The sequence below is a fragment of the Chelonoidis abingdonii genome, chromosome 16 (genome assembly GCF_003597395.2).
Source record: "Chelonoidis abingdonii isolate Lonesome George chromosome 16, CheloAbing_2.0, whole genome shotgun sequence".
Lineage (NCBI taxonomy): Eukaryota > Metazoa > Chordata > Testudines > Testudinidae > Chelonoidis > Chelonoidis abingdonii.
In genome coordinates, this window is record NC_133784.1 from 19,697,855 (window position 1) to 19,718,175 (window position 20,321).

The 20,321-nt window shown below is 56.6% G+C and overlaps 2 protein-coding genes across 2 annotated transcripts in view; one reads left to right on the forward strand and one right to left on the reverse strand.

Annotated features, from left to right (window-relative positions):
• The first annotated feature begins 292 nt into the window (after nt 1-292).
• On the forward strand, nt 293-14,268 carry GNAT1 (G protein subunit alpha transducin 1). Its single transcript, XM_032799304.1, has 8 exons — nt 293-398; nt 2,068-2,110; nt 2,636-2,777; nt 3,024-3,181; nt 4,236-4,364; nt 5,591-5,720; nt 9,332-9,485; nt 14,078-14,268. The coding sequence occupies exons 1-8, from the start codon at nt 293-295 to the stop codon at nt 14,266-14,268; spliced, it is 1,053 nt and encodes a 350-aa protein (XP_032655195.1).
• Nucleotides 14,269-14,765: 497 nt separating this feature from the next.
• GNAI2 (G protein subunit alpha i2) overlaps nt 14,766-20,321 on the reverse strand; it is a 188,961-nt gene continuing 183,405 nt past the window's right edge. The window contains exons 8-9 of the mRNA XM_032799322.2: nt 17,599-17,823; nt 14,766-15,935 (exon numbers count right to left, since the gene is read on the reverse strand). Coding sequence (XP_032655213.1) covers nt 17,633-17,823 — 191 coding nt within the window. The 3' untranslated portion in view covers nt 14,766-15,935; nt 17,599-17,632. The remainder of the gene's footprint in view (nt 15,936-17,598; nt 17,824-20,321) is intronic.

The following is a 20,321-nucleotide window of genomic DNA, read 5'->3' on the forward strand; positions in this document are numbered from 1 at the left end:
CATTCCTGATCCTTGGCCACCTGTCCTTGCCACAGATTGGGCGGCTGGGAGCACCTGATGCCCATAGCCCGCAAAATCCTCCCCAACTGGCTAGTAGCTGGCACCGGGACCAGGGCGGGGGCAAAGTCGGCGCCTGGGGAGCCCGAGGCAGTGGAGAACGGTGCCGCTTAGCACTCCTGGTGGGCGAAGAGGGAGACTGGCCGACGGTGCCGGACCCTCGGGGGCTGATCTAGGGTTCCCTGCATCGCTGAGCGCAAAGGAGTGGCTGGGCGGGTGCACCACCAGCCGCACCATGGGCGCTGGCGCCAGTGCAGAGGAGAAGCACTCCCGCGAGCTGGAGAAGAAGCTCAAGGAAGATGCAGAGAAGGATGCCAGAACGGTCAAACTGCTGCTTTTGGGTATGTGTTGCGCTATAGAGTCTGCCCCTTCATCCTGAGCCAGATCCCGCCCCCATCCTGAGCCAGTCCCCCCTGATCCTGACCAACCCCTCCAGATTCTGACCAGCTCCCCCAGAGCCTGACCAGTTCCCCCCAGTCCTGAGCCAGCCCTCGCATCCTGACCACACACACACACCTAGCTCCTGACTAGCAAGCCTATGGTACTGAGCCATCCCAGAGGGTTCTGCCCCAGTGCTGGCAGGAAGGGCAGCTCCCATGGCATGGCGCTGGGGGAGCCAGCCCAGGGTGATGCTAGGCAGGCAAGGACGGGTGGCATTGGGTTTCAGTTCAGACTCCCTCAGCATTAAACACACAAGAACAGATGCCCAGCTCCCCACCTCTGAGTGCCCCCAATGCGCCAGGCCAGGTGCTCTGCCTTCCTGGGGGCTGGGCCTGGGGGGACCATGTGTGACAAACTGACCTGAACCCACCTAGCTCCCTGACACTGACAGACACAGGGCTGGTGCCTTAGAGACACTGTGCTGGGCCCAGCCAAGGTAAATCTACAGCAGCTCCTCCACCCATCATGGGGACAGACCCCCCAGCTGATGGGACTGCTGTAGCCCTTGCCTTCTCTAGCTGATTTCATGGCACTGTGCCAGAGGAGGGTCTGGCCCACTGTCGCTGGCTTTACACCCCGCGGTTCCAGCCCTCTGGGGATGCAATCTAGCCCAGGGAGCCTGGAGGTGGGGTGGGGCATCATTTAACCTATCTGTGCCTTGGTTTAACCTGCGGACGCATTTTGAGCTCTTAGAGGAGTGTCTGAAATGCTGCAATTGCAGAGGATGCTCGGAGGTCACCCTACACCTGTCTGGCTGGGCTGCATCTCTCTCCGGCATCTCAGTCCTCCAACCGTGTCCATCCAAGAGCAGCAATTGCCGTGGGCTCTAGGCTCAAGCTGTCCCAGAGGCACCAGATAACAGCTGCTGTTCCCACACTGCAAGGTTGGGGCAGAGCCTACACCTGCCTTCACGCCCGCTCCCTGCTCACAGACTTCTGGGGCACCAGCACCCCCTTCCCCTGTGGCTAGCATCTGCATGGGCCCCTCCACCTGGGCGTGGGTGGCTAAGCTGAGCCGTGGCACAGATCTCATTAGCCAGAGCCCTGTGTCTGCAGAGAAGCGGATTAGGGCTGTTAACACCCTGTCCCCTGTTCTCAACTCTCCAGCTCGCTTTGCAGCCATGCACTGAGTGCAGCCAGGGGACTGTGGGCCAGGCAGCTGCATGAGGCAGCCACCATCTCGCCCAACACACCAGCGCTTGAACTGGGGCCCTCTGGCGCTAAAAGCAGGCACTGGAACTGTACTAGCCTCCGTGGTTTGAGCACATGGGGGGCCTGTGACATAAGCAGCCCAGTGGGCTCCAGTCCCACCCCAGGGCCCTGCTAGTCCAGCCAATGGGTTGGTCCATCCAACCAGTGCCAGGGAGGGATTTGCAGTAGAACCGGATGAGCACAGAGGATGTCAGGCCACGTGATGCCCATGCCACCCAGTGTGGCTCGCCATCTCCCTTGTCTGCTCCCGCTTCAGTGTCACACCTGCCCAGCACCCCATGACACGGTGACCCAGGTGGCTGCGGCGGGCTCCACACTGGGCATATTCCCTGCCATGACTTTCTTTTCTGTCCCCCAGGAGCTGGCGAATCTGGGAAGAGCACGATTGTAAAGCAAATGAAGTAAGTGGGTTCACACCTCACTGATGCCTGCCTGCTCCCCACAGCATCCCCTGCTGGGAGAGGCTGGGGCTGGCATAGCTGGGAGCTCCCCCACAGCCAGAGCTCCTGCCCCACCCTGGATGCCTGGTTCTTTGAGACACGATCTCCAGCAGCAGCAGCCTTTACCAACAGTGGCATGCTGCCCCCCACTGATTTCTGCCTTTCCAGGTGATGCCCAGCTGCAATACTCTAGAGTGCAACCTCTGGGGGCTCCCCACTACCCCTCCTCGCCCCTAGGGAATTCTGCCAACCCACTGAACCCACGGCAGTGTGCTGAGACTGCCCCTCAGGCAGCACATGCCACCGCAGCACAGCTGCTATACTGTCAAGCTAGCATTGGAGAAACTCACTGTAGGGAAGCAAGCCAGTGGCAACGTCTCCAGCCCATTGGGTATCCTCTGCGCTTGGCCAGGCATTGCCAGGAAGTGCCCAGCCACGGAGCCCACGGCCTCCCCCAGGCTCACCATCTGATCCTGTCTCCACCAGGATCATCCACCAGGATGGATACTCCCTGGAAGAGTGCCTGGAGTTCATCTCCATCATCTACAGCAACACCCTGCAGTCCCTGCTGGCCATCGTGCGGGCCATGGGCACACTGAGCATCCACTATGGAGACTTGGCCCGGCAGGTGAGCAGCTGGGCACAGGAGGGGGATGGGTGGGGTTCTGCACCCCTCTCAGCCACATATAGTGATTGATGAGCCCCCAATGGCCCCGGACAGCAGAGCTGGGTAGTTTAGCTCATGCATTTAGATCCAGTGGGTCCAGGTTAGATTCCTGCTGCCGACAGGGCTTTACTTCATAGCATCTGGTGCCTCCCGGTGAGCCCTGGGCCAAGCTGGAGCTGCTGACCCTGCTATGCCCTGTTTCCCCAGGATGATGCCCGTAAGCTGCTGCACTTGGCTGACACCATCGAAGAGGGCACCATGCCCAAGGAGATGTCTGACATCATCGCCCGCCTCTGGAAGGACACAGGCATCCAGGCCTGCTTCGAGCGAGCCTCGGAGTACCAGCTGAATGACTCAGCCGGCTAGTATGAACCTTCCTGTGTAACCTCCTATGGCAGATGCTGCCCAGGCAGTGCCAGGCTCAGGTGCCCCCGCAGACCTTATCACAGAGGCATTGGCAAGGAAGTGGCCTGCCAGTCCCATGGGAGATGGTCTAGGAACTCCCCTGGCTTTGCACTGACCTGAAGGCTGGGAGGAGTTTGGGGGAACATCAGAACAAGTGGTTTTCATCTTCCCCAGTATGTGAGGGAGAGCGAGGGGATTCCCCCCAGTGCCTAGTCCCATTCCTCTGGCACAGGCAGTGGTGCAGCCCTCTGCTGAGCCCCCACTGGCACAGGGAGGCCAAGAGGGCACAAGCTGAGGAGGCATGGCACTACTAGGACTCAGAGCCACCCCAGATGCCAGTGCAGGGCTGGGGGATAGTGGGGCCAGTGCCCCTCTCCTGGAGAAACAGAGAGGGGGTGGGAGGCAGGAGGCGGGTTGCAGTCGGGGTGCCCGCAGGAAGGTCTGTAGCTATAGAGTGCCAGCCCTTCGCTGTGTCCATACAATGCCTGATCTCAGCACCGCTGCAATACAAAGAACTAACAGCAGCAGCAGGTGTCTCCAGGCACCAGTCACCCTAGAATCTAGCAGCACGTGGGGTCCAGCCAGCTCCCAGGGCCCCTCATGATGGGCACCGCCCAGACACCCAGCGAGAGCCAGGCCCTCCCCTAGGGAGCCCGCAGCCTGAGGCCGAATGGGTGTCTAAGCTGGAAGCTAGTCGTGGTGCCCACTAGAGGTTTGGTGCAGCCCCTGCCCCCCACTCTGAGCTGGGGCCAATGCTCCTTCAAAGCCACCGAGCACAGCACTCAAAGAGACCCTAGTCAGCAGGACTCAAGTGTGAGACAGCAACGAGGCTATATCCCTGACCCCCATGCACCTGCTTGAGCCACCCAGCCAGGGCCACCCAGCCAGAAGGGGACCCAGCCTTTGGCTCCAGCCACTCTGGGCCTGGGGAGCATGGGGAGCATGGAGACCATCCCATCCCCTCCCCTCCCCGAGGCGATGAGAGTTTCAGGCCCTTCCTTTGTGCCTGGGCAGCTACCTGAGCGACCTGGCACGCCTGGTGGCACCTGGCTACATCCCCACAGAGCAGGACGTGCTGCGCTCCAGGGTCAAGACCACTGGCATCATTGAGACCCAGTTCTCCTTCAAGGACCTCAACTTCAGGTAGGGCATGGCATGGGTACAGGGCCCTGCTAACCACAGACAGCCTGGGAGGGGGTCAACAGGGGTCCCAGCAGCCAGCTCCCGGGGCTGGCTGGGCCAACGCTGCTTGTGCAATGCACCGACATGACAGAACAGGAGGGTTGGGGCCCTCAGCTTTCCAGGCCTGTTTTCGAGGCTGCCCAGAGAGGGGGGAAAGTGGGGTAATTTGCCCCAGTCCCCACAGAGGGCGCCACGAGAATATAATATTCTATAATATTGCAACTTTTTTTTTTATGGAAAGGCCCCCTAAAATTGCTTTGCCCCAGGCCTCCTCAATCCTCTGAGCAGCCCTGGCTGTTTTCCATCTCCATCAGCCTCCAGCCCCCGCCCCCCTAGGAACTGGCTGAACCCCATGCTCAGCCCAGGCCCCTGCCCTGGGAGGAGACTGCTCCCACACACAGCATCTTGGCACCGTGATCTCACCAGGGCTCGGCCCAGTCTTCATTCGTTAGTGGCTGGCGCCCTCTAGTGCTCATGAACCCAGGCCAAGAGCGGTGCCAGCCGGGGCTCTCAGGATCCTGCTGTGCCAGCCAGGCTGCTGTCTGCGGCCTTTCCATTGGGTGCAGAGCAGGGGGTTTAACTCCCCCACCCCACCCCAGTGAGAGCCTCCAATTAGCTCCTGCTCCCCTATCGCAGGAGCCCTGCTCCAGCCACCTCTCCCCAGTCCCAGCTGGGTGGTCCTGGCCAGCTGCGACAGGAGATGTCATGTGGATTCTGCCCAGGAGCTGGGCAATCTGGGACACATCTATTCTCAGCATGACACTCTCAGACCATTTCCCCTTGGGTGGGCACCACAGCTGGCATTAACCAGCCCTTGGGGGGCATGGACCACAGCTCCCTGGGGGGTTCCTTCCAAGTAAGAGTGGTGGCACCCCTTGCCCAGTGCCAGGCCTGCTCTGTGGCTAATCCAGCACTGTTCTCCACCACATTGGTCCCCGCTGCCAGGGGAGGGTCCGTGCCACTGTCTGTGCCCAGATCTCCAACAGTCCCTTACTCAGCAGCCATCACCCAAGCCGTGGCCAGCCCCAAGCTGCGGTCAGTCACACATGGCCAGGCACCCCTGCAGAGATGCCCCCAGTCCAAGCCGTGGCAGAGGTCCCCTGGGAGGTCTCTCCCCCCACGCTAGCAATGCGGCCCATGCCCCATTCAGAGCCTGGCTGCTCAAGGGACCCTCTCCCCGGCCCCAGGATGTTTGACGTAGGCGGTCAGCGCTCCGAGCGGAAGAAGTGGATTCACTGCTTCGAAGGGGTCACCTGCATCATCTTCATCGCTGCCCTCAGTGCCTATGACATGGTCCTGGTGGAGGACGACGAAGTGGTGAGTGGCCCAGCTACCAGGGGGCTGAGGCCCTTGGCTCTTAGCCAGAGGGAGCTGGTTGGGCCCAGGTGCCCGGGGCCAGGCCATGTGCAAGCAGAGCAGCAACCCAAGCACTGGAAGAACTCCAGGGGCCTCAGATCCATGCAGAATTCCTCCAAGGCCAACGTATCACAGAGCACCTCCAAAAACATCCAGGCGATCAGCTCATGCCCCTGAGACTGGCTAACCAGTCTGATTCTTTCTGCAGACATGAAGTCCGAGGAGGCGGCATGGTGGAGCTGTGGTCACAGCGCCGGGTGGGGACTTTAGCAAACCTGTGGTTTGGTTCCTGCCCTGCCCGTGGCCTCGGGCAGATGCTTGGTAAAGTGCCGTGAGAACCAGCACTGGCAGCCGCTCAGTACCGTTCCGCTAGGGTGACCAGATAGCAAATGTGAAAAATTGGGAGGGGGTAGGGCATAATAGATGCCTATATAAGGAAAAAAGCCCCCAAAATCAGGACTGTCCATCTGGTCACCCTAGGTTCTGCTGGTGGCGGAGACTGTGGGGTGGAAAGTCCTGCTGTGGGGGTGAAGGTTTAACATGGGTTTTAACACTGCTGATACAGCTAGAAATAATCTACCTGGAGAGACAGCCAGGGGTGGCAAGTTGTATGGGCCCATGGTTCCCGGGCTCCAGCAACATTCAGGGCCCAGGAGCCCAGCTCCACCAATGTTTGGGGCCGGGTTTCTCCCCTGGCCCCACCTGCTGCCCCCACATGTCTCCCCTGAGAGTCCCTGTCTGTTCTCTGTGACTCCATGCTGCCTCCTGCATGAACTTCTGCCACAGGGTCCTTGTGCCCCCCAGCACTGCTGCCAGGGCAGACTAACCCTGAGCCTGTCCTTCCCCCTTAGACCCTTTCATTTTCCAGTGCCCCCCACACCCACAGTCACCACTCCTGTCCCGCGCTGGACAAGGGGCAGCCCCACCCCCCACCCCCAGTGAGGCTACAGTGAGGGGCAGCAGTATGGGAAGAGGCCACATGTGATGGCAGCCCCACCCCCAAGACCCACCACAGGGGAGTCGAGAGGGCATCCTGTACCTGAGAGGGGCTCCAGGAGCACGTGTAGTGACAGTGGTGCGAGCTGAGTGTGGTGCAGGGGGGGAAGTAGGGAGGCCCTGAAACTCACTACTGCCTGAGGGGAGAGGACTGGGGGGAATCCTCCTCTCTGCCCCTTGCCCCAGGGCAACCTGTCTGTACCCCAAACTCCTCATCCCCAGCCCCACCCCACCCCACCCCATATCCCTCACTCTCACACCCCAACCCTCTGTCCTAGCCCTGAGCCCCCTCATACACCCCAAACCCCTCATCCACAGCCCTCACCCCTGCACCCCAGCCCTCTGCCTGAGCCCTTCCCACACCCCAAACCTCTCATCACCAGCCCCACCCCTGAGCTTTTACCTTTGTACATTATTTTTAAAAATATTCAGTAACTCCTCACTTAATGTCGTAGTTATGTTCCTGGACAATGCTACTTTAAGTGAAATGATGTTAAGCAAATCCAATTTCCCCCAAAGAATTAATGTAAATAGGAGCTTATGTTCCAGGGAATTTTTTTTAAACAATTTAGTATTGCACACAGCAATGATGATTGTGAAGCTTGGTGGAGTCAGAGGGTGGGATATTTCCCAGGGAATGGCTTACGGCTAAATCGGGGGTTCTCAACTCAGGGTCAGGCCCCTCAGGTTATTACATGGGGGGTCGCGAGCTGTCAGCCTCCACCCCAAACCCTGCTTTGCCTCCAGCATTTATAATGGTGTTAAATATATAAAAAAGTGTTTTTAATGCATAAGAGGGGTTGCACTCAGAGGTTTGCTGTATGAAAGGGGTCACCAGTACAAAAGTTTGAGACCCCCTGTACTAATTGATGAACTAGCACTCGGCTGAGCCCTCAAGGGTTAACACGTTGTTATTGCAGCCTCACACTCTATAAGGCAGCAGGAATGGGGGGTGGGGGAAGACAGCATGGCAGAGAGAGACAGAGACACACACCCTGTGTGTGAGAGAGAGACTTTGAGACAGCAGCTGCTGCCAGCAAGCTCCCTCCATTCTGAGCCCTGTTGTGTCACCTCCTGCTCTGTGTGTGTGTGGGGGGGGGTAGAAACAGGGGAGGGGGACACCCTGAAAACAGCACCTTCCCCCCCCCCACACACAGGGAACTTAGGGGAGCTGATGGGGGGCTGTCGGCCCACCTTGGTTCCAAGCCCCCGCCACTAGTGGGCTGCTCTTTCTGCAAGCAGGGAAAATCAGGTTCTCAAACCGTGGTCCACAGACCACCAGTGACCCGCAAACTCCCTTCAGGTGGCCCGTAGATAGTTCCCTCCAAGGTGCATTCTGGGGTGGCCGCACACGAGAGAATGAAGGGCCCCCACCTAGTGGATCCTCTAGTTAGGTGCCTGGACCCTGGAGAAGATGCACATGCAAGGTGTGGTGGTGGCCTTGGGGGGAATAGAGGGTAGCTGTGAGGGGGCAATGGTGTGAGAAGAGGGGACGGAGGGAGTTTGGGATGTGCAGGGTTACGGAGGCCAGAGAAAGAGGCTCCAGGGCTGCAGCTGCTGGGCAGAGACTCCCGCTCCTTCCCAGCTTCAGCTCTGTGGCTGCTGTGGTGGGGGGGAGACCCCGCTCCTTTCCAGCCCAAGCTCAGGGGCTGCCATGGCGGTGGAGGGAGGGCATGTCCATCGCATTAGAAAGGTTAAGACTAGTGATATTAAAATATGAGTTGTGTGCTTTTATGTGTAGAACAAAAAAAAGTTTATTATAATTAAGGAGGTTTTTTTATATAGCGCTTTGTTGTAAAGAGCTTTGCATAAATTAGCTAACAGTACAAACAACATCTGGAAAGATCATTAAGTGGTTTGCCAAGACCCTTAGCAATTTTCAAGTGGTCTGTGGGAAAAAAAAAGTTTGAGAGCCACTGCTCTGATTGATTAGCAATGTAACAACAAAACAAAGTTAACTGGGAGGACTTTAAGTGAAGAGTTACTGTATATTGGCTTACAAAGCAGGTGGGGGTGGCAGGGTGGGACTTGGACCTGTTCTGGGCACCACCAAAAATTATACAAACCTGCTGCCCCTGACGACAGCAGTTGCCTCCCTGGGCTCACTCCAAACGTCAATAACTGGCGAGTAAGCAGAGATGACAGCCCGTTGGGAGGCAGCATGGCCTGGGGGCGTGGGGAGCATGACTAAGGTGGGCCTATTGGGTGACCCTGTCCACATCACTGTGCTGCTCTGTGCTTCAGTTTCCTCAGCTGTAAAATGGGGACGATGCTCCTAGGCTCTGTAAAACATGTTGAGATGTCTGGATAGAAACCTCTCTGTTATTAACAGGAGCTAGTGGGGCTCAGACTCACCAGGCAGCTGGGGCTGGGGATCGCAGGGGAGCAGCAGAGCACACACTTGAAGGCTACAAGGGTTAGCAAGCTAGACAGGGTAGGAGACCCTGCAATCTGTCCTCCAGCAGCCCAGGCCCAGCTGGCCTCCCATTCACACTCCAGATACTCCAGGAGAGAAGGCAGGAAATTGATGCTTGAATGCAACTAAAAGCCCTGTTTGGCCCTTTGCTCCTGCCCAGAACCGGATGCATGAGAGCCTGCATCTCTTCAATAGCATCTGCAACCACCGCTACTTCGCCATCACCTCCATTGTCCTCTTCCTCAACAAGAAGGATGTCTTCCTGGAGAAGATCAGGAAGGCCCACCTCAGCATCTGCTTCCCCGATTACGACGGTAAGTGCCCAGCCTGCTGCAGGCCGGATGCTGCACGTCCTGTGCAGGGTGGGGTGGGGGGAGAGGGTGCAGGGGAACTGGGTTTTGATTCACAAATCGAAGACCTGAGAGAGCCTGGCTCTAAACACCAGCAACCAGCGTGTAGATTCATTATGCACATGGTGGCTAGTGGGGGACCAGCTGCAGGGCACAGCTCAGAAGCCAAGTGCCAGATCAGATACACTAAACACGCCCACTGGTTAGCTACATGGCAGCATGTACCTGTGCTTCCATCGCTGGCCCCGAGATCTCCCTACTGCTCCGTGCAAAGGATGATGTCCCTGCAAGGTCAGCGCCCCACTCTCCTAGCTGGCAGAAGTTGGGGGTTAGTTTCTATGCTGTTGACAGCTAGTATTGATGTTCGTGGAGCTTTTTATTTTTAAAGATTTTTTTTATCAACTTACATTTCGGCAGTTCTGCACAATTTGGGAGTTTTCAGCGGTTTTAACTTTTCTCTCAGTTTAAATATTCACACTTGTGGGAGATTGGGGGTGGGGAGGAGAGACAATTATTTAGTGCCGGCAGACCCTGAGATTCAGTTGAAGCTGTGTAAGCCATCACCGCACCATTGTCACCATCACCCGGCCAGCCATCGAAAACGGATCTGCTTAAATGGTCAAATCAGGCCTGGCTTTACTGTTCAGGTGTTAGACCTTGTCCAGTTTCAGTCCATCCCCAGTGCCGGCTGGGCCCCGAGACAGTCTCACACAGCAGTTTTTGTCCCTTGCCAATCTGGATGTGCCGAGCCTTCCCACTGGAACTAGGTTTTCATGGGTTTGGGCATGCAGGTGAAATTGACATTTAATGACATTCACCAATACAAATCGAATCCTGCCAAACCTGCTCAGAATGCAGCATCTCTTCCCTGGTGCTGGACCCCAGCTGGGTGTGGGCAGAGCTGCTCAGGCAGGTTAGAGGAGTCCTCTGCAGTAGTAGGGTGTGAAAGGAGGGGGCCCAATGCAGGGAGGGTCTCTCCCTGTTGTTCCCTAACGACTAGAGCCATACAGGGATTTGGGCAGCTTGATGCCAGTTTAGATTCACTGCCTTTAAGGCCAGAAGGGACCATTGTGATCACCTAGTCTGACCTCCGGCATATTGCAGGCCAAAGAAGCTCACCCATCCACTCCTGTAACATACCTCTAACGTCTGGCTGAGATACTGAAGTCCTCAAACGTTACAGAGAATTCACCATTTACACTAGTATAAACCTGCAAGTGACTCATGCCCCATGTTGCAGAAGAAGGTGAAAATCCCCCAGGGTCTTTGCCAATCTGACACAGGGAAAAATTCCTTCCTGACCCCAGATAGAGCGACCAGTAAGACCCTGAGCATGTGGGCAAGACTCACCAGCCAGCACCCAGGAAAGAATTCTCTGTTGTAACTCAGATTCCACCCCATCTAACATCCCATCACTGGCCCTTGGAGTTAGTTGCTAATGGCTGTTGTGGATCGGCCACACACCATTGTACTTCATCAAACCATCATCATCCCTCAGCAACCTCAGCATATCGTCCCTTCCATAATCTTTTCATGCTCAACTTTGACATCAGTTAGGCTTTTTGCCCTCACTGCTTCCCTTGGGAGGCTGCTCCAGCACTTCACTCTGCTGGTTAGAAACCTTTGTCTAATTTCAAGCCTAAACTTGTTGATGGACAGTTTACATCATAGATTTGTTCTTGTGTCCACATTTGCACTTAAGGTAAATAACTCCTCTCCCTCCCTGGTATTTATCCCTCAGAGGTATTTAGAGAGAGCAATCGTATCTCCCCCGGCCATCGTTCTGTTAGGCTAAACAAGCCAAGCTCTTTGAGTCTCTTCTCATATGACAGGTTTTGCATTCCTCGGATCATCCTAGTGGCCCTTCTCTACTTCTGTTCCAGTTTCAGTTTATCCTTCTTAAACATGGGAGACCAGAATTGCACAGTGTCCCAGATGAAGTCTCACCAGTGTCTTGTATAATGGTACTAACACTTCCCTGTCTCTACTGGAAATACCTCATGTGGTGCATCCTAGACCACGTTAGCCTTTTCACAGACGCATCACATTGACAGCTCACAGTCATTTTATGACCAGCCAATACACCCAGGTCTTTCTCCTTCTTTGTCACTTCTAACTGATACATCCCCATCTTATAGCACAAATTCAATGCTGCCTAAGTCCAACATTTGGGTACACTCAGCTGCTGTCAACTCTCCAGGTGCCTGAGTTTCCACCATTAAAGTCCCCATGGTGCCTAGTGGTTTCTGTGGGTGAGCATGCACAGGGCTGCCTCGGGCAGGGAGTGGGGGGTGGCCTAGTGGTTGATGCAGGAGTAAGTGGTCAGGAACCGAAGCCAAGGGCCAGAGCCGGGTTCCCTGGGGTGAGGTGGGGAAGGGGCCATGGCAGCTGTGGACGAATGCTTTGAGCACCGAGTGCCCGGCTGCTGGGCTTGAGCGTAGGTCTGCTGATCATCCGAGCAGGACCCACCATGTTTATCAGACAGCCAGGGGGTGAAGCCAGCAGCTAAGCAGGTGAGCTGCAGGTTCTCACACCTCCATGATGTCCCTGAGCCGCCTGGAGCCCTCGCTCACACCGAGGCCCTCCCCCGAATTCTTGACTCAGATGTCGCCAGCCTGGCAGGTCAGCCTGTGGCGCCCAACCTGGGTGGGGTCGTGACCCTAACTTTCACCAAGGCCACTGCAGAGAAGGGGAACTGCCCTACTGCCCAGGCTTTAGGGTGCAATAGGGCCTGCTGCCCAGTGGTTGAATTATGGGAGCCTCACTAGAACTGCCCTGGTTATGCCCCTAACTCCAGAAGAGGGCTCCCAGCTGAAGATCCTGATGGGGTTGAGGACCAGTCCCTTTGAGGGTCTGGGGTTAGCTTCCCCCCCGCCCCCCGGCCCAGGGTGACCAGATGTCCCGATTTTATAGGGACAGTCCCGATATTCAGGCTTTTTGTTATACAGGGTCCTATTACCCCCCACCCCCATCCTGATTTTTCACACTTGCTATTTGGTCATCCTACCCCCCCACCCCCAGTATTTCCTATTGGTTAGCAGCTCCACGCACTGGCCAGGGAGGCCCAGCGCAGGCCTGTGAATACAGGTATCTGAACGCCTTGCAGCGCTAAGTCCCCAAATTCCCCGGCCTGGGGATCCCTTTTGGGAGAGCCCCAGAGGGAAGCATTGGGGAGAGGCAAGCAGGGAGGCTGGGGATGGGGACTCCAGGGTCTCTCTCTTGCTGAGCAACCCAGTGAGCGAACAGCTCAGAGCCCAGTGCCTTGGGACAGCACTGCCCTGTCTGGCAGTATGGCCCCCCTCCCACAGGGCATGGCTCCGGTTAACCTGCTCGGAGGGGCACATGAGCAAGCATTTCCCAAAGGCAGGTGCTGCACAGCTGGGGAGGAAACGCTGGGGTCCAGATTCACAGAGGCTGTGACGTGCCAAACTCCCATGGAACTCACTGGAGAGGGATGAATCTGGCCCGTGCTCTGCACATCCAGCAGAGGGGGAACCTGGGTGAAAAGCCAGCTGAGCTGAGCTATGGAGCTGGGACCAGCCCCTCTGTTGGGGTCCCCCCTTATCCTGGGGAAGGGGCAGTGCTTCCCTCCAGCCCCATGCAATCCGCAGACCCACCATTAGCACCAGGCTCCTGCATGGGAACATTTTGCGATGAGCAGCAGAGGGCAGCTTGCGTCCAACCCTCCAGCCTGGGGACACCCTCGGCCGTGTGGCTGTGTCCAGCATGCCACATGGCAGCAACTTAGAGACCACCCCCAGACCTCTGCCACCCCCTACATCGCCCATCATACTCCCAAGCCCCTACCCCCCAGAAGAGCCTTAATTCTGCCCTCAGTCCTGGCCCTACCGCCCATACCCAAGCCACGCAGCCAGTCAGTGCCCCTATGCCAGCTCGCTCCCCTCAGCACCAGGTGACAGAGCCAGATGTCCTGCTGCTGCCAACTCTCAGGGCATCTCTGCCAGTCCTGTGTGGCAGGTGTTTGCAGGAGCTGATGACGCTGGTGAGATTCTTTGCCCACACTAGGAGTGGCCACGGCCATCTCCCAGTGGGAGCAAAGCTGCAGGCTGCCCTAAGTGAGGGGTCAGTGGCCGGGAGGCCAGTCCTAGCAGAGCACCACTGTCCACTAGTGGTTCTGGTTCCTTGCATTTACACAGGGGAAGGGGGTGCCAGCCCAAGTGGTGCCTCAACTGGGGAGGGCACAGAGATGGCAGAAAGTTCCTCCTGCGGGGCAACTCGGCCCTGCTGTTTAAGCTGGCCTGGGTATTTGAGGGGGTGGGGAAGAGGGGGATCTGAGACATGCATTTGGAGCAGACTGTAGAGGAGAAAAGGGAGCAAATGGAGTGAATGGGGTGATGAAGCTTTGAGGGATCTCTGCAGCGGGGCCCTAGCAATGGCCTGGGATGTCTGGGCCCTTGGGCCAGTGGCCCTCACAGCAGGTTGGGGCAGGGAGCTGCTGGCAGGCTGTAGGGTGTCCGTGCCTCCATGCAGGGCTCAGAGCCAGTTAAGTGGCTGAGCCGCCCTCTGACACTGTCCTGGCACCGGTGCCTCCACAGGACCAAACACGTTCGAGGACGCAGGCACCTACATCAAGGTCCAGTTCCTGGAGCTCAACATGCGCCGGGACGTAAAGGAGATCTACTCGCACCTGACCTGTGCCACTGACACTGAGAATGTCAAGTTCGTCTTCGACGCCGTCACCGACATCATCATCAAAGAGAACCTCAAGGACTGTGGCCTCTTCTGAGCCCCCAATGCCCCCCCCCCAATCACCAGCACGACACCCATGGCCACAGCCCCGCTGTCACCGGCCCCCGGTGCCACATCTGCACTTCCCAACATGTACCATGTCCACATCCCCCCCCCATACCACGGCTGTGGCAACCCATCACCCCCTTGGTATCACGGCCGCAGCTCCCCATCCAAATCCCCCCCCATTACCCCCTAGTACCACAGCTGCCGCTCCCCCCCTGTTCCACATCCCCTTTTATTAATAAAGAGATGTAGCCTCAGCCTCTGTTCGTTCCCCCGTGCTGAGGGTTCTGGATCCCTGGCATAGAACAAGCCAGTCTTGGGGCCTCTGCAGCCTCTCTGCTCAACAGAGAGCACAGGCCCTGTGAGCGCAGCTCCCCGGGGCTGGGGCGAAGCTCACAGCTGCTTTCCATGGGGCTTCCCTCTCTCAACAGGCCCCCAAACTCCCTTTTGCTGGGGACGGAGCAAATCAAAGCAGCACAAACAGGGGGGTTTCTTTCTACATTTTATTATTTCAAACCATGTGAACAATTTGGTAAAACATCCTGTGATAAAAGCTAGGCTGCGTCCATCGCTGGCTAAGGCCCTGAGCAGCTTGTCGGGGCCCGCTTACATACAGCAGTGTTTCCTCAACCAACGCTACAGTTAGAGCTAAGAAACTACATTTAAAACAGAGTTGACAGTAGAGCAACCTCATGAACAATCCCTGCCCACGGGGGCAGGGGAGGAGAAGGAATGGGAAAGAAGCGGATGTGATCACCACCGCTTAGTCCTTCGCTGGCGTCTTAGCCCTTAGAAACCTAGTTCTACCAATGGGAAAAGATGTGGCTCGAGGTTCTGGGCCATGTTCTCCCCACGCTGGGAACAAAGTCCGGCCTGGAGATCCGGAGGGGAGATTTTATTTGAACCCAATTCTAACACAACTCACGTTGGAGCAAACTACGGAACAGATGTAAATGTACTAACATCCCTCAAGGCACAATTTTTTTTTTTTTTTTTTTTTAAACTGTAGAAGATTTTGTGAGGACAGCTTGACCATTTAGTACTGGACTTTGTTAAATAGTTTTTAAAAAAGATCTCATTTAAAAAGCAATGTAAAATATGATTTTCTGTTTTGTTTTTAAAGGAATGTTGATTTTTTTTCTTGCTGGTCTGTGCAAATCACAAGAGTCTAAGGGACTCGCTGGAGCCCCTCCCAGTGAAAGAGCAATGGTTCAAATGTAAACATTTGGAAACTGATTTCTTAAGTGAGGACAGTCGGGAGCAATTCTAACCGGAGTTTAAAAAAAACAAAACAATTAAAAATGTGGGTTTTCCGCACCCCCAAAATAATCTTTTTTTGTTTTGTTTTGAAGCTGCTGCACTTTAGTTTAACCGGATGAAAATGTCCCAATCAGCATCCACTGATCTGTGTGACCTATAAGTCCTTGTGGGGTGGACAGGGGGGAGAAATACCAAGCAGGTTCTGATAGAAACACAGCCTGCAGCAGGTGGTTGGGGGACCCAGATGGGACCTGCCTTCATGTTATGATCATTAACCAAAGTCTTTTATTAGGAGGGAAAAAAAGAAAACAAAAACCCAAGAAGCAGAAGTTGTTAAATGGTGCAGTCCTTCCTTCGTCGGCGACAGCCTCTCCTCCGGTACATGCAGTTCAAGTAATCCTAGAAGAGAGATGCACCCAGGAGTTACGCTGGTGCGTGGCTGTGGCTGATCACCACGTTACTGGTGGGATTCTCCAGGCTTAACAGGAGGGTCTGGAGTATGGAGAGACCAGACTGAGGACAGACACATGCAAACTCGTGGGGGGCCAAATGCCGACTGGCCCATGGGCAGCACTTCAGCCCCGCTGCAGCCCCCAATGGGACTGTGGGGGAGAGGCAGAGAGATGAGGAAGGGGAGACACAAGGCAGTTCCTTTGGTGCCCATTTAATGCTATGCCCCCGGGGGAGTCATCAGCCATGGGGATCGAATTAGTGACCTCTGGATCTGAACACCCGCAGCTCTGGCAGCCAAGGCTGCAGCAGGCTCAGCAACGTGTGTGTGTGGCCCCATTGCCACAGGAGGCGCAGGGCCCGGGTTCCACCTGCCTGCCAGGACCATCAGGAATGGCAGCACGTAGGGTGACTGGCTCACAGTGCCCTGGACATGCCTTCAAAACACAGCCTCTGGGGGAGCACCCTCCCCCCGGGGGGAACCGGCATCGCCGGGCTGAGGGCAGTGGGACTGTGAGTACGGAGTAGAGGCACCGGCTACCAGATCCAGGACACAGCTTCCAAGTCGCTGCTGGAGTCCCTCCCCCAGGGGCTACAGGTGAATCCCAGGCTCCCCAGAGCCCACGGCCGCTCTGGCTCAGCCCGTTTGCAGGGAGATGGGCAGCTAAGCAGCGTCCCCTGGCACAGCTGGCTTTGTAAAGCCACACTGAGTGTGAGCCACCCTGGGAAAGGGAGCTGGCTGGATCCCGGCTGGAGCCGCCCTTCCCATGGCGTCTCAGACTGGTTAGAGAACACGAGCACCGCTGGGCCCTGTGCCTGGCCTCAGGCACATCAGTAACACTGGACATGGGTGCTGCAAGGGTAAGAGCCCCCTCGCCCCCACTGGCCTCTCCAGGGAGGGCCCAATGCCTGGGCCTGCTGCAACCTGTACCACCTAGAGCCAGTCCTCTGCTCCCCCAACCCACGCGCCCCGCCCCCAGGCTCCCCACCACAGAGCAGCAGGGCAACTGGAGGTGATGGCTGGGGGCCAGGTGCGGGGTGGCTTGGATTTCACAATGACTGGGCTCCAATCTGCCACATATGGGACAGGATCACTATGCAAAGTATAGAGGCTGCATTCTCCATCCCCCCAGTGCCTGCAGGCCCCGACCCATGGGCCTCCTGGCCCCCATTCTGCTCCCCACAAGCCTGCGGGCCCCTCAGCCCCCTCTTCATGGGCCTGCGGCTCCCTTCCCCCAGCAGCAGCCCACAGAGCGAGGTTCTGGGAAACGTTGCCCTGACCTATACTTTGCCTGCCTTGTACATTACTGAAAGGCGCCCCCATGGGCTGATCCCCATGCAGTGTGGCTGCCCCGCACCACAGCTCAGTAGGGCTGCTTGAGAAGGAGGAAGGGCCCCATTTGCTCATGCACCCAGGGCTGACGGGGACGTGGAGACAGAAGGAGCCTGGCTGCACAGCCAGCCCCAGAGCTCTCCAGCCTGGCCTCCTCCAGCCCGGGCATCAGTGCCTCTTCCACAGGCTGTCCCTGGGAACCAGCCTTTCCCCCCGATCCCCCAGGGCCTCTATGGTGGAGCCCTTGCTGGACACTGGGGCCTCCCTGGCCAGCCTCACCTTCCCTCATTCCACAGCAGGTGCCGATCCGCCGTTAGAAGAGCCCGCAGTCCTTCAGGTTGTTTTTGATGATGACGTCGGTGACAGCATCAAAGACGAACTGCACGTTCTTGGTGTCGGTGGCGCAGGTGAAATGTGTGTAGATCTCCTTGGTGTCCTTCCGCTTGTTCAGGTCCTCAAACTTGCTCTGGATGTAGCCAGCCGCCTCGTCATACTTATTGGCCCCTGAAGAGGAGGAGGAGGAGGAGATGAGCCACCTGTATACAGGGCACAATGCTAAGAGGAGCCCCCATGAGCGCTGATCCTGGGTTGGTCTCTTACCCTGGCAGTGCCTCGGTTGCCCCAGGCAGAAAGTGAGATCCTGACCTGGTATCCGAGCTGGGTGCGTGCCACAGGCACAGTCACACTTTAAACCATAGGGATGTTTGCAAGCAGCCTACAGAGGGTTAATGAACAACAGACACTTTAATAAATGGCTATTTGATTGCTAGAGAGTGCATAGGTTGCTTATAACCATGGCTTATAGCCATCCAACACATGTCCCAGTCTTTATTCACTACCCCTTCCTCACCGGCCCTTTCTAGAAAGCATGACCCCAAAAATTAAGCCTCGTCCATGCGTCTCTCCTGGCCAGTGTAAATGTGGAGCTTCTCAGCCATACAGGTGCCCCAGCCTTGGTTGAATCCTGTTACTCTCAGCTTCAGGGAGATCTTGAGGCAATGAGTTCCACAGGTTAAATATACACGAGGTGAAAGTACCCTCAGCAGTATTCAGTGTGTTGCCTTTCAATGTCCCCAACTGTCCCCATGAGCAGAACCATCCATGCGTTTCTGCACCTTGTCAGTCATGTCCCCCCTTACTCATCTCTGACCTCATCTCTCCACACCTCCTTGCTGTCCCTTTGTCTGCTGTGCACCATGGTAGAAATGGGGTGAAGAGAGCTGGGCCTGGGGTACCAGGAATACTTCCTCCATTAGTCTGTTTAAGAGGCATCTCACACTACGTTGTATTTATCTCCCAACCTGTGCAGAAGAGTTGTGCTATTATCCCCAGTGTACAGATGGGCAAACTGAGATACAGATGGGGGATGAGGGAATTGAACCAGAGTCCCCCATTCGTGCTGAGTCCCAGGTTCGTGCCCTAACCATTGGCCCAGTCTCACATAGTCTCTGACTTGGTTAAAATGACCCCAATTTAAGCAGTTCTGTTGACTGCAGTTGTACCCTGGCCTGGGCACAAAGGAGCCTGGAACAACCCACGAGAATGGCTCCAAGTCACCGAGAACCCAGCCACACATCCGAGCAGTTTGAGCGATTCCTCTCACATGGGTCCCCCTGTGGCCAGCAGCGCTGGGTGCACCCACAAGTGTTGTTGAGCTCTGCCCAGCCTGCAGCCCTTGCTACTTTACAGCAAGGGCTATGTAGTTTCATTTCCAGGCTGAGAGGCAGCTCAGTGCTCCCATGCCGGGGCTGCAGATGTGTCAGTGGAGCAACAGACAAGGTGGGTGAGAATCTCTTTTACTGGCCCAACCTCTGTTGGTGGAAGAGCCCTGCTTTCGAGCCCCAAAGCCAGAGCTGAACCCTGAGGGGCTGAGGTCACGGCCCAAGCTGGTGTGCTGCTTGCCCAAATGCCCCCTCACCCTGAGACTAATGCCCATGCAGGCCAATCCACGCAGAGAGCCCAGCTCCAGATTCACCCCTTGGGATGGCTCCTGATCTCCCCGAGCTGCATAGGCAGGGGAGGGGACAGGCAGTGGGTTTTAGGGCCAGCCGGCAGGGCGGGTTATCACTCTGTAAAAAGCGATGACAGAGGGGTACCACGTAAAGCCCAAAGCGTGCAATGCTCACTGGAGCAGCCCTGCCCCGTTAGCCCCGCCCTCTGGCATCTCTGGTAAGCAGATGCTGCCCAGACATTGGGGCGGTGCCCTCCTTGCAGGGGGAAATAGGGAGCAGGAGGATTGGAAAGACAGTTGTGCCTCTCACAATAACGTGCCCACAACATGGCACCTGCATCCAAGATTCAGCTCCCAGCACGCACAGCTGGGGACAGGGGTGTTCCCTCTGCCCCTAAGATCCTCCGTCCATACACCACACGTTGCTTGGGGGTTTCCCCCATTCAGACCCCGCCTCTTGGAAGGGGCTCATTAACAGAAGGGCTCCCTCCACTCCTGCGTTAATACCAGCCACACTGAGGGGAGGGGGACGCCCCAGAGAACGTTCCCAGTCGGGCTCTATGCAGTGTTAGTGCCCCAGTGCGACACCTGGCCCCGGACGCTGGCTAGTGGCTGGCGAAGTTCAGAGCCAGGCCACAAGTCCCACGCAAAGGAGACTGGCTTCCACTGGCTCCAAAAGCCACCCAGTCACTAGGGGATTTGAATGCAACTGAACCAATCACACCTGTTCTGGATCAAGACTAGTCCGGGGCATGGAGGGTGTCACGGAGTCCCCGGGCAATGCTCTGGAACTGCTCCCCACAAAGCCAGTCAGGACTTTGGGGAGCCTCCTCTCCCTTGGAGCAGACTTGTTCAGGGCAAGCAGCTCACACGTCTTCACCTCCTGGGTCTCTCCTTGGAGCATCCACCCAAGCGGGGTCTGGGAAGCCACAGGTTCTGCACCCCCCACTTTGCCAGTCAGACGTGACTCTCATAGCAGCAAAACAGTAGGTAGTATTCGATGACAGGAAACAGAGTCTAAAACAGAAGCTTGTAGATAACAAGCGAACCA

Bases quoted from the DNA above. Each gene is read 5' to 3' on its own strand.
- GNAT1 (XM_032799304.1), top strand. From the start codon at position 293: ATGGGCGCTGGCGCCAGTGCAGAGGAGAAGCACTCCCGCGAGCTGGAG. The intron at 2,111-2,635 runs GTAAGTGGGTTC...TGTCTCCACCAG, and splicing joins ACGATTGTAAAGCAAATGAA to GATCATCCACCAGGATGGAT. The intron at 2,778-3,023 runs GTGAGCAGCTGG...CTGTTTCCCCAG, and splicing joins ATGGAGACTTGGCCCGGCAG to GATGATGCCCGTAAGCTGCT.